This window comes from Mobula hypostoma, chromosome 1 (assembly GCF_963921235.1).
Source record: "Mobula hypostoma chromosome 1, sMobHyp1.1, whole genome shotgun sequence".
In the NCBI taxonomy this organism is placed as follows: Eukaryota; Metazoa; Chordata; class Chondrichthyes; order Myliobatiformes; family Myliobatidae; genus Mobula; species Mobula hypostoma.
In genome coordinates, this window is record NC_086097.1 from 125,190,591 (window position 1) to 125,216,464 (window position 25,874).

The 25,874-nt window shown below is 43.4% G+C and overlaps 1 protein-coding gene across 4 annotated transcripts in view; it reads left to right on the top strand.

The window, feature by feature from the left end:
• Positions 1-1,819: 1,819 nt before the first annotated feature.
• The window catches only part of LOC134350328 (grainyhead-like protein 2 homolog), a 172,962-nt gene continuing 148,907 nt past the window's right edge, over positions 1,820-25,874 (top strand). For 3 of the 4 annotated variants that reach the window (XM_063055394.1, XM_063055403.1, XM_063055411.1), the window contains exon 1: positions 1,820-2,178. In XM_063055394.1, coding sequence (XP_062911464.1) covers positions 2,159-2,178 — 20 coding nt within the window. In that variant the 5' untranslated portion in view covers positions 1,820-2,158. Of the gene's footprint in view, positions 2,179-14,017; positions 14,238-25,874 lie in introns of all 4 variants that reach the window. The other variant, XM_063055387.1, reaches the window with a different exon arrangement.

Consider the following 25,874-nt stretch of genomic DNA (forward strand, 5'->3'; position numbering starts at 1 on the left):
TCCTGTCTGGTTGCACAACGATCTGGTATGGAAACACCAGAGTTCAAGGATGGACAAACCTACAAAATGTTGGGGATACAGCCCAGTCCATCACAGGGAAAGCCCTCTCCACCATTGAGCACATCAACAAGGAGTGCTGGCACAAGAAAGCAGAAGCCATCATCAAGGACCACACCATACAGACCATGCTCTATTCTCACTACTACCATCAGTCAGCAGGTACAGGAGCCTTGAGTGGACAACTTCACTCACCCCAACACTGAACACAACGTTCCATAGACACAGGTTCAGGTCGCTTCCTGACCTGAAAACGAGATCAATTATTTCCTTTATGGCACAGTAGAGCAGCGTTCAGTGTAGAACTACTACCACCTCAGTGACCTGAGGTCACATCCTGATGCTGACTGTAAGCTGTTTGTTCATTCTCCCCATGACCGTGTTGGTTTCCTCTGGGTACTCCCGTTCCCTCTCATGTTCCAAAGATGTACAGTTATTGTTAGTAAGTTGTGGGTATGCTACGTTGGTGCAGGAAGCCTGGTGACACATGAAGGTTGCCCCCAGCAGATCCTCAGACTGTGTTGGCTGTCGGTGCAAATGACACATTTCACTGGATGTTTTGCTGTACATGTGACAAATAAAGCTAATCTTTTGTTTTTTCCCTGCATATTTAGATCTACAATTGGACAAGTTTGTCATGTTTTGCGCAGTGAATATGCCTATATCTACCCACAGCTCTAATCCTGACCTAGATATACCTGTATATATGAATTGGCAATCATCACATTCTGATTTGAATTACATTTTTATATTTGCAACGGATTTGTAGAAAATGAAGTATGCAATAGATAACCAATCCCACATCTTAAGTCTACAGTCAGCGTCTCCACTAGTTTGTATCAGAATTGTGAATAATAGGTAGCATAACTGGGAGTAATTACTAACAGTAATCTAATCAAGTGGTATTATAAAACACCAAAGCAAACTACAGTGGTTTATAACTTGTCATTTGATTCCTGAGATTAGATTACTCCCCTTGAAACTACTCCAACTGTTGTTTTCTGAAAGTATATGCTACAAACTTCATGGAATAGTTTTATTCAGTTTTGTTTCCCTTCCAGCGCCAACAACAGGTGTCAGAGCAGATGGTGACTGTCAGGCTATTGACATATGGACTGAATAGTTCTGAGTGCAACAGTATTATACTTCTAAACAAGAATTAATTTGAACGAAGAAGGCACCATAAATTTCCTATCCGAAGATGCAGTCACATTTCCCTTCTACGTTAACTGTTAAGATAATCCGTTTCCTCCGTCAGAAATACCTTCTTTCAAGAATCTGCTTGATTTTATTGCTTAAGAAACATTACTTTCACCCTCTCCCTCTCACTCTCCACGGTCGTCTCTCCACCGCTTGAATACACCTTAATTTTATAGTTCATTCAGCTGTCCTCGGCCAATTTCCTTTATTTCACACTGTCACCTCACAGCTCCCCTCCGTCTTCCGGACGCGGATGAAGCGCAGGAATCGCATCTGCCTGCGTCTCCCCCCGTCCCCAGCAGTTAGCTACACGGCGCACTCGCTCAGGTGCAGCAGTACCTGTCGCTCTCATTGTGTGTGTGTGTGTGTGTGTGTGTGTGTGTGTGTGTGTGTGTGTGTGTGTGTGTGTGTGTTAGATAGGCGGATCAACGCACCTTCCGTCCATTCACTTACCTGCTTTCGACGGCTGGTACCGCCCACTGGAATCTGTAAGCGCCTAGTTCGCAAAAACGCAACTCCCTCACCCTCCTGCAAGCGCCTCATCCAGTTGAAACCTGCATTTTCATACACACCTTAAAAAAAACACCTTTCTCCCCCCCAAGTCTTTACTACCGTTCCCGCCTACTCACAGTCCGACCATTGTACACCTGAGGGCTGGGATGGTAGTGGTGGTGCGGGGGGGGGGGGGTTAGTGCTGATTTTTATCTCCCTCCCTGCCGTGCGGTCCCGCAAATCTCATGCAAGTCCAGGTAAATCGAGGGGCTGTCCTTAACGCACCGGTTCTGCAGAGAGCGCAAAAGAGGAATTACCTGTAGTCCGGGTTCTGCAGTTAGACCACACCGCACCGACTTGAAAGTCCAGTTCCGCAAGAAGAGAACCCAGGATAGAGCTGGAGAGAAATATGTCACAGGAGACGGACAAGTAAGTGAACCTACTGGTTCTGACGGTCTTTATCCGCTGCTCTATCTTTTAATGGTCCCTTTCTCTCTCTCCCCCACCCCCAACTCGACAAACCGGTGCCTTTATTCACACATCTCAGCCTGCCTACTTTTGTAAACCATAACTTTTCTTTATTAGTACAGATTTCTCTCTTTTTTAAAGTTATTAGTGGGAACTATATGCTGGTGTGGAATTTTGTGTTTTTGGCACCACAACAACATAACTCTTTAATCGGCCATTTTCTGAAAAGTTCGGGGGGGGGGCCTTCAACTTCCAAAAACAAGTGAACTTTGTTTTGGATTGAAGACACCTCCCTTCCCCCTCTCACTGCTGTTGGAGGAGGGGGTGGTCCGTGATCTTGCGCTGGGCTGGCCGGGGCTCCGGTGCGCTCGGAGCTGACTTTCCTCAGGGAGGTCTGTCGCACCTAAAACCCCCCTCACCCCTCGCACACACAGGCCAGACCCACGGACGACCAATCGCACCCCCGCTGTCCGCTCCGCTGCGATTGAAAGCCCGCCCGATTGGGCATATGTGGGCGGTTAGGGTGAGGGAAGAAATGGGGAACAAACATTTATTCTCTCATTCTCCCCCTCCCCTCTTCCTCCAATGTAAATTCTGGCAGCTTAACTCACAGCATGAGAAGCAAAGGAGAAGGGCAATTCCTATGGGAATAATCAAAAGCCCCCTATTTTATTTCTAAATACGCAACTGCCACACACCACCTCAGACAAAAGAAAACACTCTCCACGGTCCCTAGCGTCTTTCGACCTGACGGGACAACCACTATCCACCAGATCCTTCGGTGCTCAACATCAACATTCAGCCGGTCACGAAGAATTTACTGCAGAAGCATCATCGATGGTTGACAATAACCACACTGTTTATTTCATTAGTGTTTAGAAGGGCACATTTTGGATTTCACTTTTAAAAAATTGGCAAAATCCTTTTATGATTCCCAGCTCCTTAAAGCCACCAGTGGGAGGACAAACTTCTAAGAATCTGGCTGTAAGGCTCTTCTTCTGAAGTAAAGCCCCGCTATGGTCAAAACACCGGCAGGAGCACTTCTCGTCACGTTTGAAGAGAACCACTACCACTACCAAGTTGTTTTTTCCTCTGGCAGAGGCGTCTGTTTTGGAGGGGGAGAGTGGGTGGTGCTTTTGTGAGTTATTATTTTGATTTGTTATCCACTTTTTTTAAACCAATGATCGTAGAATCTACTTTGCGAGTTTGGAGGAGCGTCAACAATTGCACCAATAATGGGGGATAGGTACAGTATAAGAAAACAATCCTGTGTAAGGTTGACCGTTTTGACGCTTCTCTACAACAATGTAGTAATATCTGGAAATGTAGCAGAACTGCATTGGAAGTAGCCTTGATTAAACGTCTGCTCTCCACAGATACTGACTGACTTGTTGACTATTTTCACCTCTCATTTTTTTAATGCCTCAGAAGTTGCATAATTTTAACAAGAATCTATAAAGTACTACTAATGCAGAAATATTCAAGTTTAAAAACTTACAATGGTGGGTATGTTCAGCAGCCACCTCTGAAGTGAGAAATGGATTTAATTTTTCAGAAGAAGCTTTGGAATGAATATTAAGATTCCTGAGAAGTATGTCCAAAACTTTATATTTGTTGTTTGTTATAGCGATAGTGAAAATAGTGTTCCCAAATCCCCAAAAGAATTTGCTGATTATAAAATGACATAAACCTGTAACAAAAGCTTCCACCACAGATGCTGCCAAATCTTTGAGTATTTCCAGCATGACTTGTTTTTTTATAACACTGAATCAATTACAGATCAGACCTAAAGACCTAATGAAACCTGTCGGATATCAAAAGGCCTAGGTAGAGTGGACATGGAGATGATGGTTCCTTTAGCTGGGGAGTCTAGAACCAGAGGGCACAACTTCAGAATAGAAGGGCAGCCCTTTAGAACAGAGATGAGGAGGAACATCTCTAGGGTGCTGAATCTGTGGAATTCATTGCAACAGATGGCTGTGGAGGCCAAGTCATTGGGTATATTTAAAGTGGTGGCTGATAGCTTCATGATTAGTAAGGGCATAAAAGGGTATGGGAGAAGGAGAATGGGGTTGAGAAGTATAATAAATCAGCCTTGACGGAATGGTGGAGAAGACTTGATGGGCAGAATGGCCTAGTTCTACTCCTTTGTCTTATGGTTTTAAAGTCAGCATGTCTAACAATGGTTAATACTATGCAGTATGGTCTATACATAATCACCTAGCATTTCTTTATAAAGAAATAATAATACTTACAAATATATTTTATTATCACCAAATGAAGGGACACCGTGGGCCAGAAGGCAGATTAAAATTGGGGGGGGGGTGTGGAAATCAATAAATTGCACCCTATTTAGATAGTCACTTAAACAAAGAGCATTTATGCAGGTCAGTGAGGTAACTCTTGTGAGCCTTAATATCCATTCCAAACTTTTGACCAAAAGCATAATTGAAGCAATTGGATTGAAGTAGGATTCCCAATGTTTGTTTGCTGGGAATCCCTCCCTATAATTTTCTCCAATCACCTTAAAATTATGTCCCCTGGTATTAGTCATTGCTGTCCTGAGAGAGTCTCTATCTAACCATTCAATGTATGCCTCTTATCATCTTGTACACTTCTATCAAGTCACTTTTTATCCTCCTTTGCTCCAAAGAGAAAAGTCCTAACTTGCTCAATCTAGCCTCATGTAACATGCTGACAAAATCCAGGCAACATCCTGGTAAGTCTCAACTACACCCTCTCTAAAGCTTCCTCATCTCTTCCATAATGAGGTGATTAGAACTGAACACAATATTCCAAGTGTGATCTAACCAGGGTTTTATAGAGCTGCATCATTACCTCGTGACTCTTGGACTCAGTCCCTCAACTATTGAAGACCAAAGCACCCTACCAACTTTATCTACTTCTGCAGCAACTTTGAAGGAACTATGGATGTGATGGGGTTGATACTTATGGGAGGGGATCAGTTGTGATAGACAGAGGATTCTCTTAATTGAATCATTGCAGTCATCTGTAACGTCGGGGCAAAATAGAAAAGGGTGACAAATACAGGACTGAAAATGTAATATTTGAGTGCACACAGTATACGGAATAAGGTAGATGATCTTGTAGCACAGTTAGAGATTGGCAGGTATGACATTGAGGCATGACTTAATTAAGAAGTTGGGAGTATAACATCCAAGGATACACATTGCATGAAAAGGACTGGCAGGTAGCCAAAGGGGTTGAGATGGCTCAGTTGGTTAAAAAAAATGAAATCAAATCCTTAGAAAGAAGTGACAAAGGATCAGCAGATGTAGAATTCTTGTTGGGGTTAGAGTTAAGAAATTGCAAAGGCAAGAAGACCCTGATGGGAGTTGTATACAGGCCCCCAAACAGTAGCCAGGATGTGGGATATAAATTTCAATGGGAAATAGAAAACGCATGTATAAAGGGCAATGTTACGATAGTCATGGGGGTTTTCAGTTGTCAGGCAGATTGGTAAAATTAGGGTGGTACTGGATCCCAAGAGAGGGAATTTGTAGAATGTCTGTGAGATGACTTTTTAGAGCAGCTTGTGGTTGAGCCCACCAAGGGAAAAGGCAATTCTGGATTAGCTGTTGTGTAAAGAACCAGATTTGATTATGGAGTTTAAGGTAAAGGAACCCTTAGGAGACAATGAACATAATATGATAGAATTCATCCTGCAGTTTGAGAGGGAGAAGATAAAGGCTGATGTATCAGTATTACAGTGGCATGAGAGAGGAGCTGTCCAAAGCTGATTGGAAGGAGATACTAACAAGGATGATGGTAGATCAGCAATGGCTGGAGTATCTGGGGGCAATTTGGAAGGCACAGGATGGACACATCCCAAATGTGAAGGAGTACTCTAAAGGGAGGATGAGGCAATTGTGGGTGATAAAGGGAAGTCAAAGATAGCATAAAAGTAAAGGAGTGGGCATATAAAATAGCAAAATTTAGTCGGAAGATAGAGAATTTGGAAGCTTTTAAAAACCAACAGAAGGCAAGCAAAAAAAAACGTAAGAAGAGAAAAGATGAAATGTGAAGGTAAGCTAGCCAATATATCAAAGAGCATACCAAAAGTTTTTTTTAGATATATAATAATGGGGAACAAAGAAATAGTGGATGAACTGAATATATATTTTGTGTCATTCTTCACTGTGGAAGACACTAGCAGTATGCCAGAAGTTCAGGGGTAATGGGGTAGAAGAGTGTGTAGTTGCAATTAGTAAGGAGAAGGTGCATGGGAAGCTGAAAGATCTGAAGGTGGATAAATCTCCTGGACCCTCCTACACCTCAGGGTTCTGAAAGAGGTAGCTGAAGAGATTGTCGAGGTATTAGTAATGATCTTTGAAGAATCATTAGCTTCTGCAATGGTTCTGGAGGACTAGAAAATTGCAAATGTCTCTCCATTCTTTAAGAAGGGAGGTAGGCATAAGAAAAGAAATTATAGGCCAGTTAGCCTGACTTCAGTGGCTGGGAAGATGTTTGAATCCATTATTAAGGATGAGGTTTTGGGATACTTGGAGGTGCATGATAATGTAGACCAAGGTCAGCAAGACCTCCTTAAGGGGAAATCCTGTCTGACAAAACTGACGGAATTCTTTGAGGAAATAACAGGCAGGATAGACAAAGGATAGTCAATGGATGCTGTATATTTGAATTTTCAGAAGGCCCTTGACACAATGTCACACATGAGGCTGCTTAGCAAGATAAGAGCCCGTGGTATTACAGGAAAGATACTAGTGTGGACATCAGACGTTCTATGACCTAGAAACGGGCATCATCCATGGAAAAAGGAAATCACCTTTTAAACTCACGGGGAGCATAGGCCATCAACTTTTTGCTGTTGATGTTTCTATATCAGGAAATTTCTCTTTTACGAGGTCGAGTTGCTAGCTCGATGCTCAACCCAGCACGGACGGAAAGCGTGCCAGGGGAGCCAGCTGGGTTCGAACTCGGGAGCCTTCGCTCTGAAGTCCGGCGCTGATGCCACTACGCCACCAACATACATCAAAGTTGCTGGTGAACGCAGCAGGCCAAGCAGCATCTATAGGAAGAGGCGCAGTCGACGTTTCAGGCCGAGACCCTTGCATCTGCAGAATTCCTGTTGTTTGCGTTTAAATCCACTATGCCACCAGCCGGCGATCATCCGTGAATGAAACTGAATTTTTCCTGTTGCCACCATTGCCCTTCCCCACATAGTCACTATCCCAAATCCTCACCTCCAATTAGTCTATACCTTAGTCCTCTATGAATAGGTTGCTTATCCAGAGTAGACAAAGATTATCAGTATTGTAGTAGCAGATAATATAAACACAGTGGCCACTTCATTACATACACCTGTACATCTTGTTAATGCAAATATCTAATTGGACAATCATACAGCAGCAACTCAATGCTTTAATGTATGCAGACATAGTCAGAAGGTTCAGTTGTTTTTTAGACCAGACATCAGAACGGGGAAGAAATGTGATATGAGTGACTTTGACCATGGAATAATTGTTGGTGCCAGGTGTGGTTGTTTGAGTATCTCAGAAACTGCTGATCTCCTGGAGTTTTCATGCAGAATGGTGCAAAATACAAAAACCTCCAGTGAGTGGCAGATCTGTGGGCAAAAATGCTGTGTTAATGAGAGGGGTTAGAGCAGAATAGCCAGACTGGTTCAAGCTGACGGAAAAGCACCCGTAACTCAAATAACCACAGTTTGCCTCGGGGTGTGCAGAAGATCATCTCTAAATGCCTTAAAGTGAACGGGCTGCAGCAGGAGAAGACCACTCCGGGTTCCACTCCTCTATCAAATAAAGTTACCACTGAGTGCATATTCAGAAGGGGAGGTTTATGAATGATTATCCCTTTTCTATTCAGAAGTAGATAATGGAAAATCCTAGAGATTGGAAAGAAAATTACTGCAATCGCTGGAAATCAGGAACAAAAATAGGATACTCAGTTGCTCAGACAGCATCCTTGGGGGAAGAGAGATAACGTTTTAGGTCTGTCAAAGAACTGCAGTTGTATTTATTATTTTTTAATGGCAAGGTTGAATCCATTTGTACATACATTTCCAAAAATCATTTCATTTGATACATCAGATCAAGGGTGGCAAGGTAGCATAGTGGCTAGTGGAACACCATTGCAGTGCGAACAACCTGCTGCTGCCTGTAAGGGGTTTGTATGTTCTCCCCAGAGTTTCCTCCCATATTCCAAGACGTACAGGTTAGTAGCTTATCTGGTCACATGGGTGTAATTGGGCCGCGCAGGTTCATTGGGCTGCGCAGGTTCATTGGGCTGGAAGGGCCTGTTACCGTAATGTATCTCTAAATAAAAAGTAAAGACCACAGGTGACTAGGGTTAAACTTGAGAATGATTTGTTTAAATTGATCGCTGATAGAAAATGAAGAACTTCTGTTTAGCTGAAGAAGAGTGGAAAACTTTGTTATAGGATGCTTTAATTAATTCATTTAGAAATTCAATGAAAACAGGTCAAATTTCCAGATAAGTTGGAAGGGTCAATGATATCAAGGGAGTAGTTCCGAGCTACTGAATCAAAACTGGGAGAGGAGTGGTGAATTAATTTAATATAGGTAATTGTAACATGCTGTATTTGGGCACTTAATAATGGATGTGTAAATATCTATGATATTAAGAGAATTAGGAACTTTGGTGGACTGAGTATGGAAAATGCTCAGTTAGAGGGGAGTGCTGGTCAATAAAGCTTAAAAAAGTAACCTGATCTCTCTAACCAGAAGAATTGAATATTTTATCATCTCCAAAGCAAATAATATCTTGAATACAGTGTTTAAATTTGTTTCTCAAGACACAGAGTGTAGAAGGGCCACAAGGCCTGACCAGTGAATAAAAAGGAAAAAGTTCTTAGTAAATGTTACCATATACTACCCTGCGGTTCATTTTCTTGCGGGCATTCATAGCAGATACAGTAGAATGAATGAAGAACATACAAAGGTGGACAAACAACCAATGTGCAACAGACAACAAATTGTGCAAATGCAAAAAAGAAAAAAAGAATAATAGTAATAAATAAGTAATATTGAGAACATGAGTTGTAGAGTCCTTGAAAGTAAGTCTGTAGGTTGTGGAATCAGTTCAGAGTTGAGGTGAATGAAGTTATCCTGATGGTTGAAGAGTTGGGGAAACTTGTAGTTGTTGTGTATTTAATATTTCAATGATATTTGAGTAATACTATAGATATATTGTTTGATTAAGCATTCTTTGTTTAAGTAATTCATTATGGGTTGTATGTAATAGTACGTTAATGGCGTCTGTCATCATGCCACCACGTCATACGAGTGCACCCTGCTTAAGGTAAAAATGAAACTAGACACATTATTCCTGGCTCTCTGTTTTTGCTTTTAATTAGTTTTTACATTTTGGAGCTAAAAACATAACAGCAGTGTGGTGATGAAAGGATGTAAAGGGAGATCTTTGAGTTGATTTAATGGATGCAATCAGAGTAACTATAAATTTGCAGGATTGGCTTATCCATTTGATTTTAAATTTCAATATATGGGGGTGAAATATTGTTCTATTCTAGTGCAAAAGCAAAGTTGTCATTGACTTTAGGAAATCATGATGGTTTCATTGTGGATTACATTCCCAATTAAATATTGTAACTGTGAAATCCTTGGATTTGTTTACAAAACATTTGAGAGCTATAATGAACTTTGAGTGATTTCTCAATCGTTGAATTGTGATTTTTTTTATTATTGACCATCAATACTATGAAACAATATTCTTCGGTTGAGATTAGGACTTTAGCCAAATGTTCTTCAATCTCCAGGAGTCCTTTTCTGTTTGTAATAGAACGGTAACTGAGACATATTTTTCTACTTCCTGTCCAACAGCTTTATTGAGATGTGTTCCCATGGGTGTTAACTGCATGGAGTTAAGCCCTAGTCCATAGAACTGAATTGGGCTAAGTCTGCTAGGGCCCTCTATTAAGTAGCTAGTGTAAAGGATTAGCACAAAACTAAACTGTACAGACCCAGAATGTGACCTGTGCCGATGTATATGATCTCAATTGAAGTCTGGTCAAGGTGTTACCTCAAACTTCCATCAGTTAATGTGGAATTTGGCTTCAAATGCTCCTTATCTAATGATAGGGGAGTGCGCAGGAATTTAAATTAGATGCTTTTGAAGAAGCATGTTAAACCTCTCTGTATGCACTTTGCACATTTATAATGTGGTCAGAGACTATGGCGGGGTGGAATTGTATGCCCCAGCAGGGTGGGAAAGGGGCTTGTTTTGCTGTTGTTTTGTTTAAGCATTTAAGTTTGCTGACATCACCACTGTCGTCAGCCAAATCAAAGGTGGTGACAAATCAGCATATAGGAGGGAGACTGTGATTTTGGCTGAATGTTGCCCACAACAACTTCTCACTCAATGTTAGCAAAACCAAAAAGCAGCAGGAAACCAGAGGCCCACGAGCCAGTCCTCATCAGGGAATCAGGGGTGGAGAGAGTCAGAAACATTAAATTCCTAGGTGTGGTGGAGAGTATACTGACTGGTTGTATCATAGCCTGGCATGGAAGCACCTGGTATGGCACAAAGAAGCCTGCAAAAAAAAGTAGTGAATACGGCCCAGTCCATCTCAGGTAAAGCCGTTCCTACCACTGAGTACCTTTGTAAGGAGCACTGTTACAAGAAAATAGCATGTCTCGTTATGGACCACCACGATCCAGGCCATGCCCTCTTCTCATTGTGTCATGGTCTGGTCCGTGAAGTCTGCATTCCGGTTCATGGTCCGGTTCATCGACCCTTGCTCCAGGTTTTCCTGTCTACCCTGTTTCTGTTCCTCTTGAGCACTAATTGAGGTAGCTGATTCTTGTTGGGGCTGGCTGCATAAATACCTCCAGAAACCAAGGCGTGGCTGCTGGATTGTTGTTGTCCTTACCCCTTGTATCCCTTCCCCTGCCTTCTGTTTCCTCACCTGAAGCCCTGCCTTGTCTTGCTGGTAACTCTCGCCTTGTCTTGCCTTGCCTCGCCTGTAGTCTTGTCTTGGAGCCACCCTGTACCTCGCTCCCTTCCTGTCCCTTGCCTCCGCGGGTAAGTCAGGCCACCTTGCCATTACCCTGCAGTTGGTTCTGTCCCTTCCTGCCCCTTGCCTCTGGCAGGTAAGTCAGGCCGTCTTGCAGTTACCTACGGTTGGTGCTGTCCGTTCCTGTCCCTTGCCTCCGTTGGGTGGAGATCCGTGCCCTGCCCAGGAGTTCCGCGCCCTGCCCAGGAGGAACTTCAAGAACCCAAGCCTCGAGCCTCGCCCTAAGCCAAGCTTCAAGACCTCAAGCCTCGAGCCTTGCCCCAAGCCAAGCTTCAAGACCCCAAGCCTCGAGCCTCGCCCCAAGCCAAGCTTCAAGACCCCAAGCCTCGAGCCTCGCCCCAAGCCAAGCTTCAAGACCCCAAGCCTCGAGCCTCGCCCCAAGCCAAGCTTCAAGACCCCAAGCCTCAAGCCTTGCCCCAAGCCAAGCTTCAAGACCCCAAGACTCGAGCCTCGCCCCAAGCCAAGCTACAAGACCCCATGCCTCGAGCCTCACCCCAAGCCAAGCCTCAAGAACCCAAGCCTCGCCTCAAGTCTCCAGCCTCATCCTGCCTGCCAGCCAAGTCACGTCCTTGCCTAGTGCTGGGGTCCGAGCCAGAGGTAAGACTCAGGTTCTGGGTCCTTGTCCAGTCTCTGGCTCAGAGTTCAAGCCCAGGCTCCTAGCTCTCTTGTCCAGTCCTGTTCTGGGTTCCCGGTTTTCTTGTCCTTGTCCTAGCCCTCACCCTGTATCCTAATCCTGTCCCTAGTACTTCAGTGTCTGTGTCTTGCACTTGGATCTGTTCCCAGCCACCTCCTTATGACACATTGCTGCCATCAGGAAGGAGGTACTGGAGTCTCAAGTCCAACACCACCGGGTTCAGGAACAGTTAGTACCCCTCAACCATCAGTCCTGAACCAGAGGGAATAACTTCATTCACTCTAACAATGAGAACTGTTGAATCTACAGACTCACTTTCAAGGACTATATGCAACATATGTGTTCTCCATATTTATTGCTCATTTATTTATTATTTTTCTTTTCTTTTTGTATTTGCATAATTTGTGATCTTTTGCATATTGATTGTTTGTCTCTGTCATCTGTTTTTCATTGATTCTATTGTATTTCTTTCTATTTACTATGAATTCCCACAAGAAAATGAATCTCAGGGTAGGGTATGGTGACATAATTGTACATTGTTAATGAGTTTACTTTCAACTTTGAACTTTTGCTGTTAATACAACCGGAGTTTACTGTATGTACATGTGATAAATAAATCTGTATCTTTGGCTCCACTCCCTACTACCTGTGTATGCATCAACCTAGTCAGTTCTAGGAAATGCAAGCACTGTTTGATGCTGGCATTCGTCTTGATTGTTTTGTCCCGTGTGGGCATAACTGACGAGTTAAACTTGCAGGGAGTTTTGCAGAGTGCTGCGACTTTAAAAACTGTATTTCCAGTAATGATGCAAAACCTTTTGGAAGTAAGGAAATTGTATAGGTGTAAATTGTTCTGGAAAAAATATTGATTTCAAAATATTTCATTGGTGCCCAACTGCAGAGTTTTGGTATTTATATACGATCTATATACACTCAGTGGGCACTTATTTGGTAACTTGTTAATGCAAATATCTAATCAGCCAATCATGTGGCAGTAACTCAGTGCATAAAAGCATGTAGACATGGTCAAGATGTTCAGACCAAACAGCAGAATGGGAAAGAAATGTGATCTAAGTGACTCTGACCATGGAATGATTATTGGTGCTGGATGGAATGGCTTGAGTATCTCAGAAACTGCTGATCTCCTTGGATTTTCACTCAAAATAGTCTCTAAAGTTTACAGAGACTGGGTGCATAACTCAAGAAAACAACCAGTGAGCAGCAGTTCTGTGGGTGAAAATACCTTGTTAGTGAAAGAGGTGAGAGGAGAATGGCCAGACTGGTTCAAGCTGACAGGAAGGCAACAGTAACTTAAATAACCGTGCATTATAACAGTGGTGTGCAGAAAATTATCTCCTAATGCATAACACTTCAAACCTTGAAGTGAATGGATTACAACAGCAGAGGACCACAAACATACACTAAGTGAATGTGTGAATAAATGATCAAATAATGGTAAATTGGGTGACGGGATGGAGATAATGTCTCTGCCAAAGGAGGTGTGAGGTGCTCTTTCCTTCTGCCAGCCTGCAAGTCACCCTTGGGCAAGGTATAGCACCTCCTTAGCACCCCACCCCACCTTCAGGGTCATGTGAAGCCATGGGAGCAGGTGGTTTGTGGTCGTGTGAGCAATTGGCGCATATCACAAGTCCTGGTTATTTGACCACACATGCCAGGCAGACCGTCTCTGAAGATATTGATAATGGCTGAGGTCACCCATCTTGTAAAGACCCTGCTCAGAAGATGTCAAAGGCAAACCACTTCTGTAGAGCAATCATAGTCATGGAAAGACATGATTGCCTACATCATACGACAAGGCACATAACAAACAGATGAGTAAATATGAGTATATGACTATACATTTACTTTGCACTTTGAAATTTCCTTCTGCCAGCATCGATGAGGTGAAGTTTTGATAGGTTATTTCCCACTGTAACCTGGGAGGTACTTATTTCTAGAAGCTCAGCTACTGTCTTTCATTAAGACTAGTTGTGTCCATTGTTCTCGTGTGACTTACAGAAGCAGTGGTTGAAGCCAAAGCTCTAAGTGTATTATCAAAGTGCATATACTGTATGTCGCCATGTATTACCCTGAGATTCATTTTCTTGCAGGCATTCAAAGTAGAACAAAGAAATACAATAGAATCAATGAAAATCTACACACAAAGATGTGTAAAAGGAGACAAACTGCACATACAAAAAAAAAGAATAATACTGACTACATGGGTTGTAGAGTCCTTAGGTTGTGGAATCGGTTCAGAGCTGAGGAGAGTGAAGTTGTCCCTGCTGGTTCAGGAGCCCGATGGCTGATGGTTAGTAACTGTAAAGACAGGTAGGTGGCTTTAAAAGGTCTTCTACATTTTTTTTTGCTTTAAAACTACAGTTTAATAAATGGAAAAAACAGGAGAGTAAATGACTGCTTCAGAAATTACTTTATTTAGATAGAACTTTTAGATAGTTGTGGCTGGCTTCATTTAAAGTAATGGTTTTCACTTTATGGGATTAATCTGAGCATTTGTTGTGAGCACCATAGTGTAATGCTTTACAATGCCAGCTACTTACTGTGTACGTTCTCCCCATAACCATATGGGTTTCCTCCGGGTTCTCCATTTTCCTCTTGCATTCCAAAGACATATGAGTCAGAGCTAATTAGTTGTGGGCATGGCGATACTGAACTGCCTCTAGCACATTCTTGAAATGTGTTGGTCATTGACGCAAAAAACGCACTTCACTGTAGGTTTCAAGGAATACATAACAAATAAAACTAATCTAATCAAATCTGAACTGGAGTGAAATTAAGTTTGTGAAATTTGTAATTACTGTGACGATCCCCACTTGTGTTCTTTGCCTATTACTGTGTGTGTGTCTGGAAGAGAAAGATCAGAATAGGTTTAGCCATGTAGTGTGCATCTTCCTTGTCTTTTGTTGATTGGATTCAGTTTGAAATAAGTAACTTCAGTTAACAATCAACATACCTAAGAACATGCTGGGGGCATCCCTGTCCCTAAACCCTAATCTGATTTGTAGCTCCCCACATCCCTGTCCTAAAACCTCACCTGGTCCCTAACTTCCCTCCCTGCCCCCAGAACCATCCCCACAAACTTATAAGAAAACAAGTCTAGGCCGCGATATCGATGGAGATTGCAGCTCAGTGCTATCTTGAAGCATGAACAATGATGATGAATATATTGCAACCCTTTGCTGCTTGAGAGATGGATTCTTTTGTCTAAAAGAAATTCAGGAGAGAAATTTACCCTTGATGAGCTGTCTCAAGATCTGCTGTTAGGTGACATAATGTGTGCAGCAGATACTAATGCCACAGATAACCAATTTCCAAGCTTCATCCTGATCCCTCGTCCCTTTTGCATGGAGCTTGCCCATTCTCCCTGTACCTGTGCGGCTTTCTTCCAATCACTCTGGTTTCTTCCTATGTGTAGACAGGTGAATTAGCTTTGCTAAATTACCTGTGATGTGGTGTGTGATAAGGAAATTGGTGTAGTCAGTAACAATGGAACTGGGCCAGTGTGAGTTAACTTCCTCCGAGAGTGGTGGTGAAGGTTGAAACCTTGCCCAACAAAAATGATAGAAATTGAGTTTTTCAGTAGGTCCTGGATCCAACAAGCTAGCAGTGCAAGGAAAGGGCAAGGCAGCTGTACTGAGTCAGTGGTTTGCAATAAAATAACAACAAGTCCATGCAATGTAATTGAACCTGGAATTCCATATGTCAGAGTACTGAGTACTGGAGTTGGGATGCTATGTTGAGGTTGTATGAAATGTTGGTGTGTGATGTTATGTTGAAGTTGTATGAGACGGTGAGACCAAATCTGGAATATTGATGGAGTTTTGGTCACCTACCTACAGGAACAGAATCAATAAGATTGAAAGAGTGCAGAGAAAATTTACAAGGGTGCTGTCAGGACTGGAGGACCTGAGTTATCCGGAAAGGTTGCATCAGTTAGGATTTTATTCCCTGGAGCGTAGTATAACGAGGGGAAATTTGATAGAGGCATAAACAATTATGAGTGGTGTAGATAGGGTTAACACTGGCAAGCTTTTTTTTCCACTGAGGCTGTGTTAGACTAGAACTAGAGATTATAAGTTAAGATTGAAAGGTGAAATATTTAAGGGGAACCTGAGGGGAGGGAACTACTTAGAGGGTGGTGAGTGTGCGAAACGGGCTGCCAAAGGAAATGCTGGATGCGGGTTCAATTTCAACATTTAAGAGCAGTTTAAATAACAACATGGTTGGGAGGGATGTGGAGGGCTATGGTTTGGGTGTAGGTTGATGGAACTAGGCATAATAATAGTTCGGCATGGACAAGATGGGCCAAAGGGACTGTTTCTGTGCTGTAGTGCACCATGACTCCAACATTTCAAATCTCCTCTTGAAAATTCATGGTTGTAATATATCTGCTTCAGTGTTTTCCAATTCAAAGATCACATTTTGGCTTTTGCTCTATAGCCTCTCTTGAACCTGGCTTGTCATTCATGGCTTTGCCAAAAGCCATAGGCTGTAACTTTGGTCAAGATTCACTGAATACCTCTGCTAGGAGATGTTGCCTTTTCGAGGCATCGCCTTCTGAAGATGTGTGCGATGCTGGGAGGCTGCTGTCCATGCTGGAGCTGGCCAAGCTTACAACTCTCTGCAGCCATTTTTGATCACAGACAGGAGAAAATCTGCTGATCCTGGAAATCCAAGTATCACACGCAAAATGGCTGCAGGAACAGCGGGCCTGGGAGAGGGGGGTGGGCAAAGTAAAGAGCTGGGAAGTCAACTGGTGAAAGGGCTGGAGAAGGGGGAATCTGATAGGAGAGGACAGAAAGCCATGGGAGGAAGGGAGGGGGGAGGAGCACCAGAGGGAGGTGATGGGCAGGTAAGGAGAGAGGGAAATGGGGAATTAGGAAGGGTGAAGGTGCTGGGGGGGGGGTCATTACCAGAAGTTCAAGAAATCAAGTTGGAGGCGACCAGATGGAATATAAGGTGTTGCTCCTCCAACCTGAGTGTGGCCTCATTGTGACAGTAGAGGAGGCCATGGACTGACGTGTCAGAATGTGAATGGGAGGTAGAATTGAATTGGGTGGCCACCGGGAGATCCTGCTTTTTCTGACAGACGAAGCATAGGTGCTCAGCAAAGTGGTCTCCAAATCTACCTTGGGTCTCACCAATATACAGGAGGCCACACCAGAAGCACCGGTTACAGTAGATAACCCCTACAGACACAAGGGTGAATTGTTGCTTCACCTGGAAGAACTGTTTGGGGCCCTGAATGGTAGTGATGGAGGAGGTGTGGGGGCAGGTGTGGCACTTGTTCCGCTCCGTCCTCCAGAAAAAGCAGTATCTCCTAGTGGCCACCCATTTTAATTCTACTCCCCATTCCCATCCTGACATGTCAGTCCATGGCCTCCACTACTGCTGCAATGAGGCCACTCTCAGGTTGGAGGAGCAACACCTTGTATTCCGTCTGGATAAGCTTCAAGCAGGCCTCAATTGTACCAATGCCCAAGAAGAATATGGTAACGTGCCTCAATATCTATTGTCCAGTAGCACTTGCATCTACTGTGATGAAGTGCTTAAAGATGTTGGTGATGAAAAATATCAACTCCTGCCTGAAGAGGACTTGAATTCACTCCGATTTGCCTCCTGTCACAACAGATTAATAGCAGATGTCATTTCAATAGACAGTAGACAATAGGTGCAGGAGTAGGCCATTCGGCCCTTTGAGCCAGCATGTGATCATGGCTGATCATCCACAATCAGTATCCAGTTCCTGCTTTATCCCCATAACCTTTGATTCCGCTATCCTTAAGAGCTCTATCCATCTCTTTCTTGAAAGCATCCAGAGACTTGGCCTCCACAGCCTTCTGGGGCTGAGCATTCCATATATCCAGCACTCACTGGGTGAAAAAGTTTTTCCTGTTCCATCACGGATAACGTGCTCCCCATCGTTGAGCGCATCTACACAGAGTGCTGTTGCAGGAAAGCAGCATCCATCATCAAGGACCCCAACATCCAGACTATGCTGTCTTCTCACTGCTGCCATGAGGAAGGAGGTACAGAGGCCTCACAACCCACACCAGCAGGTTCAGGTACAGTTATGACCCCTCAACCATCAGGCTCTTGAACTAGAGAAAATAGCTTCACTCACCCCATCACTGAACCGTTCCCACAACCTTTGGACTCACCTTCAAGAACTCTTAATCTCATGTTCTCGATATTCAATGTTTTTTCCTTTTTTTAGTATTTCCACGTTGGTTGTTTGTCCATCCTGCTGGGTGGGGTCTTTCATTGATTCTATTGTGTTGCTTGTATTTGCTATGCATGCGGAGGGTGAGAAACATTCTCCAGAATTGCCAGGATTTACCGTCAGGTCCTTTGTTCTACCATAGCCTCCAGCGTGTCCAGTTTGACTCCTATGACAGAGCCAGGCTTTCTAATCAGTTTGCTGAGCCTGTTTTCATTACCCATCTTGATGTCATAGCCCCAGCACACCACCACATAGAAGAATAAGAAGCTGAAGCTGGGGGTGGGGATGGGGAAGGAGTACAAGCTGGCAACCAGGGGAGGGGGAAGGTAGGGGTGTTGGCGGGTGGGGGGGTGGTGAAGTGATATGGAATGAATGTGCATAAATAAATAAACACCAGCATATATTTGCAATGTAAACCGGATTATAAAAAGTAGTTTAACGTGTTTACAGTGCAGTGCAGAGATGGGGCTAATAGAGGGGCTGGCGGTCTAACTAGAATAGTTGATCTGATTAACTGCCTGGGGGAAGAAGCTTTTAAGATGACATGAAGATTTTGTTTTAATAGCCCGATAGTGCTTTCCAGAAGGGAGCTTTTGGAAAAGGCAGCTTGCTGACTGGGTAATGTTTGCAATGATTTTCCCTCTAGCAGATAAGTACCTTAGATAGCTACACTCAAACATTTACCTGTACGTTGTGTTTTATAGGACTGCTTTTATATTTTTTCTTTATGCTTATTGTGTACTTTTATGCTGCATTAAATCTGGAGTAACAATTATATTTGTTCTTTTGAATCGCATACTGAAGAATGGCAGTGAACAATCCTGAATCTCTAGATGCTTATGTCTCAGGTGGTAATATTTTTTGTCGTTAACATTTTAGAATGCTGCAGAATCACTGGGGACACAAGCCTTTGACTAGGTTAGGAAGTTCAGGAAGGCCTAGTATGGTAGGAGTGCTTTTTTACCTACCTTTTACTAGTTATATGCATGTTTCTGTAGTTGTTGACTACTGTACCACCTTCATTCTCAGCTTCTTCGGCTGGGAATAATTTCAAAGTAACGGTCAGAGTTTCTGAAGTAACTCAGTGAGTGAAGCACTATCTGTGAGGCAAAAAGAAGTAAGCTGATGTTTCATGTCAAGACTTTTTGCCTGGACAGTATTTAGGTTGTCTTTCCGGATTTTAGAATCTGCAGTCCGTTTTGTCGTAAGGGTTACAATGACCATTCATGGTCTGGAGCTGGAAGGTTCGTTAACGTGATTGCCAGCTATCCTTTCTTCCAGACTGCAACCCTGCAACCCCTCACTCCCATGCTCCCAACAACCCTCTGCAAGTAGTTTGGCAGTATTCACTGTCTAAATACAGAACTGCGTCGATGGAAGATGACTACTTGGGAGCATCAAATCAGTGCCTTTTTGAGGAAGGGTGGAAGAGCATTTTGCATTTAACAGTGGTCTTTTATAGAGTGCAAATAAAATACAAAAATATAGATACTGAAAATCTAAAACACAAATAGATAATTCTAGAAATGTGCACAGATCAGGCAAATTGTCTGTTAAACTAACTCCTGCTCAATAAGCCTTGACTTTGCTCACTTTCTCTGGATCATTTCAAAGGTCCATAACAAGCAGGATTTCCTGGTAGTCAGCTATTTTAATTCCCCTTCCCATTCCGACATGTTGGTTTATGGCTTACTGCCATAATGAGGCCACTCTCAGGTTGGAGGAGTAACTCCTCATATTCTGCCAGGATAGCCTCCAAACTGAAAACATGAATTTTGATTTCACTAACTTCCCCACCCCCTCTCTAATTTTCCATTCCCCATCCTGGCTGTCATTTTACCCCTTCCCTTCTGCCCATCACCCCTCTGGTATCTCTCCTCCTTCCTCATCTCCCATGGTCCTCTATCCATCTCCAATCTGAGTCCTCCTCCTTCAGCCCTTTACCACTTCCACCTATCACCTCGCAGCTTCTCACTTCATCCACCCTTCCCCCTCACTTGCTTTCACCTATCACCTGCCAGCTTGTACTCCTTCCCCCCCCCCCCAACCAACCAATCTTCTAATTCTGGCTTCTGTCCCCCTTCATTTCCAGTTCTGATGAAGGGTGTCAGCCCAAAACGTTGACTGTTTATTCCACTCCATCGACGCTGTTGAGTTCCTCCAGCATTTTGTGTGTGTGTGTTAATTTGAGAGGTAATGTTTGATTCTGATGATCCATATTTTTTTCCCTAGCTGATTTTAAAAAGTAATCTCCAGGCATGGCCCATAGCAGCTTCTGTTTAATTATCTCTGTGTCACAGTGCTTCCCTCTTGCTGCAGAAATACAAGCTGCCATTTTATAGACAGGAAACTCGCACTAACAACAGTGTGATAAAGACCATTTTATTAGCAGTAGATATGCTAATGCAGAGATAAATGTTGGCTCAGACTCCAGAGAATACTTTCCTATTCTCTTCCATTGTTCCATGTGATACTTAACAACTCCTCCATCCTACCTACCATTGAGCACTGGCATAAGAAAGCAGCATCCATCATAATAGACCCCAGCTTCCAGGCCATACTCCCTTCTCCCTGCTGCCATCTGACTTTTATCTTCTCCCTCTCAAACTGCAGCGTGAATTCTATCATATTATGATCACTGCCTCCTAAGGGTTCCCTTACGTTAAGCTGCCGAATCAAATCTGATTCTTTACACAAGCACCAGTCCAAAATTGCCTTTCCTCTAATGGGCTCAACTATAAGCTGCTCTGAAAAGCCATCTCGCAGGCATCATACAAATTCCCTCTCTTGGGATCCAGCACCAACCTGATTTTCCAAATCTACCTGCATATTGAAATCCCTCATCGCTACTGTAACATTGCCCTTCTTACTTATGCCTTTTCTATCTCCTGTTGTAATTTGCATCCCATACCCTGACTACTGTTCAATGTCCTATATATAACTCTCATGATGATCTTCTTGTCCTTGCAGTTTCTTAACTCTAACCACAAGGATTCTACATCTTCCAATCCCATGTCACCTCTTTTGAAGGATATGATTTCATTATTTTACCAACTGAGTCACCCCACCCCCTCTGCCTACCTGTCTGTCCTTTCGATGCAATGTGTCTCCTTGTCAGGCTCCCAGTTACGATCTTCTTTCAGCCATGACTCAGTGATGCCCACCATATCATACCTGCCAATCTCGAACTATACTACAAGATCACCTACCTTATTTCATATACTGTGTGCATGCAAATATAACACCTCCAGTCCTGTATTCATCACCCTTTTTGATTTTGCTCCCATGTTACACTTAAACTCATTTCTTTGACTGCAATCTTGTCCTATCATCTGCCCGTCCTTCCTCACAGTATCACTATACACTGCATCTAGTTGCATACCAACAGCCCAGCCCTATTATTCTGGTTCCTATCCCTTTGTCAAATTAATCTAAACCCTCCCCAACAGTTCTAACAACCCTGCCAGCAAGGATATTGGACCCCGCAGGTTCAGATAGAACTCATCCTTTTGGTACAGGTCTTAGCTTCTTCAGAAGAGATCCGAATGATCCAGAACCCTGCCCCCCGCACCAGTTCCTCAGCCACACATTTGCCTGCCAAATCATCCTATTCTTTCACACACTGGTGCGTGCACAGACACAAATCCAGAGATTGCTACCATTTTGCTGTGTTCTCTCTTCAGGACCTCCTTCCTTTTCCTACCTATGTCGTTGGTACCAACATGTACCACGATTTCTGAGTTGCTCACCATCCTCCCTCAGAATGTGGACCTCATCTGAAACATCTCTGACCCTGGCACCTGGGAGGCAAAACACCATCTGGGTTTCTTTTTCATGTCCACAGAATCTTCTGTCTGCTCTTCTAACTATGGAATCCCCAATTACTACTGCAATCTTCTCCCCCTCCTCGCCCCCCCGCCACTTCCCTTCGGAAGCACAGAGCCAGACTCGGTGCCAGAGACCTGCTTGCTGCAGTTTCTCCCCAGTAGATTGCACCCCCAAAAGTATCCAAAGCAGTATACTTACTATTGAGGGAAACAGCCACATGGGTACTCTGCACTGGCAGCCCATTTCCTTTCCCTCTTCTGACAGTCACTCACGTATCTGTCTCCTGCAACTTAGTGGTGACTATCTCCCTATACCTCCTATCTATCACCTCCTCATTCTCCTGTATCAGCCAAAGGTCATCGAGCTGCAGCTCCAGTTCCTTAACATGGTCTCTGAGTGCACTTTGTGCAGGTGCAGTTACCAGGGAGACTGGAGGTCTTCCAGAGTTCCCACATCTCACGCAAAGGACATCCTACTAACTCTGCACTCATTCTGAGTGCACTAGCTATGTACCAATAGGCAAAGAAAGGGGGGGGGGGAGAACTTACTTAGAACCTCCACCTGTGCTTGCCCAAGCCTGTTCTTGCCAAAACCCATTGAGCCAAAGCCTCCCACTCTAACGCAGGGCTGCTCCAATAATGGCTGCTCTGCTCACACCTTCCTCCTTTTAATTGGCTCAAATAAAATTCACTCCCGGTGTGACTTGTCTTGCGCAGTTTATCTTTTTTTTTGCACATTGGTTGTTCGGCAATTTTTGTAGTTTTTCATCGATTCCGTTCTATGTTTAAAAAAAACTAACTGATCAAGATGGTACCAGTGAACGATTCCTTGGGTGAGATCTTTCAGATAGCAAATCCTTCTAATTATTTCACTTTTTCTATGCCTTCTGCTTGTTCTTTTTGTCTTGTTTGTGTTACAAAAACTGTTGGAGTGGGCAATAAACTGAGAAACGTCTGAGGAATGTAAAGTTGTGGGGGACTTAAACTTGCACGTAGATTTTGAGTGAATCAAGTTGGTTGAGGCAGTCTTGAGGAGGACTTCATAGAATGCATCCGTGATGGTTTGAACAGCATGTTACTGAACCTACAAGGGAACGTGCTATCTTGGATCTGGTCCTGTGCAATGAGGCAGGTAAAATTAGCAATCTTGTTGTTAGGGATCATCTTGGAAAGAGTGATTGAGTTTCTCATACAAATGGAGGATGCAATAGTTCAATCTGAAACCAGTGCATTATGCCTAAACAAGGGAGACTACAACGGGATGAGGGAGGAGTTCGATAGGGTAGACTGGGAACACAGGCTATATGGTGGGATGGTTGAGGAACAGTGGAAGACTTTCAAAGAGATTTTTCATGGTGCTCAACATAAGTATATTCCAGTTAAAAGCCAGGACAATGAGGGTGGGGAGAGCCAGCCATGGAAAACGAAGGAAATAAAGAAAGGCATCAAGCTAAAAGCTCGTGTGTACAAAGTCACCAAAAGTAGTGGAAAAGTAGTGGAAAAGTAGAAGATTGGGAAAACTTTAAAAAGCAACAAAGAACCACTAAGTGAGCAATAAAGAAAAAGAAGATGGGTTATGAACATAAAATAGCACAAAATATAAAAACGGATGGTAAAAGTTTTTTATAATTATATAAAGTGGAAAAGGGTGGCTAAAGTGGACATAGGTCCCTTGGAGGACAAGAAGGGGGAATTGATATTGAGTAATGAGGAAATGGCTGAGGCCCTGAATGACTATTTTGTGTCAGACTTCATGGTGGAGAACACATCTAACACAGAGATTTTATGGATGCGATGGGAGCTTGGGACCTAAATCCAATAGCTATCACTAAAGAGGTAGTACTTAGCAAACTTGTGGGCTTAAAGATAAACAAGTCTCCTGGTCCTGATGGAATGCATCCCAGGGTATTGAAAGAAATGGCAGAAGTTATATTAGAGGCCTTGGTGATAATTTATCAAAATTCCCTGGACTGTGGACAGGTCCTGGCAGATTGGAAGAAGGCAAGTGTCACACCACTGTTCAAAAAAGGATGTAGGCAAAAAGCATGTAGCTATAGGCTAGTTAGTTCAACAGCTGTAATTGGGAAAATGTTTGAAGCTATCATTAAAGAAGAAATAGTGAGACTTCTGGAAAAAAAATGGATCCATCAGGCAGACCCAGCATGGATTCAGCAAAGGCAGGTCCTGTTTGACAAACTTACTGGAGTACTTCGAGGATATAACGAGTGCAGTGGATAGAGAGGAACAGAAGGACATTGGTTACTTAGCTTTCCAGAGGATATTCGTCGAGGTGCCACACAAAAGACTTATCCATAAGATAAGGATGCATAGAGTTTGGGGTGATGTATTAGCATGGATAGAGGATAGGTTAACTAATAGACAGCAGAGAATTGGGATACTTGGGTATTACTCTGGTTGGCAATCAGTGGTGAGTGGTGTGCCACGGGGTCGGTGCTGGGCCCGCATCTGTTCACCATATACATTAACAATCTGGAAGAGAGGACCAAGTGTAATGTATCTAAGTTTGCTGATGATACTAAATTGAGTGGAAAAGCAAATTGTGTACAGGATATGGAGAGTCTGCAGAGAGATATAGATAGATTAAGTGAGTGGGGCAAGGGTCTGGCAAATGGGGTACAATGTAGGTAGATGCAAGGTTATCCACTTTGGAAGGTAAAACGGAAGATCAGATTATTATTTAAATGGTAAAAGATAGCAGCATGCTGCTGTGCAGAGGGACTTGGGAGTACTTGTGCATAAATTGCAAAAGGTGCAGCAGGCTCTCAAGAAGGCAAATGGAATGTGGCCTTCATTGCTAGAGGGATTAAATTTAAGAGCAGGGAGGTTATGCTGCAACTGTACAGAGTACTGGTGAGGCTGCATCTGGAGTACTGCCTGCAGTTCTGGTCTCCTTACTTGAGGAAGTATATAGTGGTTTTGGAGGTGGTGCAGAGGAGGTTCACCAGGTTGATTCCAGCAATGAAGGGGTTAGACTTTGAGGAGAGATTGAGTGGCCTGGGACTGTACTCACTGGAATTCAGAAGAATGAGATCTTATAGAAACATATAAAATTATGAAAGGGGTGGAAAAGATAGAGGAGGGAAAGTTGTTTCCACTGGTAGGTGAAACTAGAACTAGGAGCATAGCCTCAAGATTTGGGGGAGTATGTTTAGGATGGAAATGAGGAGAAACTGCTTTTCCCAAAGAGTGGTGAATCTGTGGAATTTTCTGTCCAAAGAAGCAGTGGAGGCAACCTCAGTAAATATATTTAAGGCACGGTTGGATAGATTTTTGCATAGTAGAGGAATTCAGGGTTATGGGGAAAAGGCAGGTAGGTGGAGGTGAGTCCATAGTCAGATCAGCCATGATCTTATTGAATGGCGGAGCAGGCTCGATGGGCCAGTTGACCTACTCTTGCTCCTATTTCTTATGTTCTTGTGTTTTGAATCTCATTCGAAGGATCCAGCGCTGTGCTGTGTCCGGAGAGTTGCCTTGTGGAAATCAGGGACGGGTGCTGAAAAGGTCCAAAAACACAGAGTCGAGGCACAGGGTCATGAGTGACTCCATCTTGAAGCGTCAAGGTGAATGCATAGGAGGTCAGCGATGGCTCCCAACAGACAGTCAGCAGCTGGACTGGCTAGTAGTCACTCTTCGCGGAAGGCTGAGTTCGTGCGGCTGCTTTCCTCGTATGCAGATGAAAAGACGTTTCTCATATTCTGAGATTTATGTCATTAATGGACTGTATTTTATATTGGTTTCCTTCAGTTTTTTGGTGTTTTCTTTCTTGTGGACAGTTGGTGGGTGATCTGCTAATTTTTTGTATGTAAGGTGGGGGTTGGGGGTTTGAAGCTACTGTCGCTATTCTTCTCTGTGAGTGAGGGGGTGGAGGATTGATAT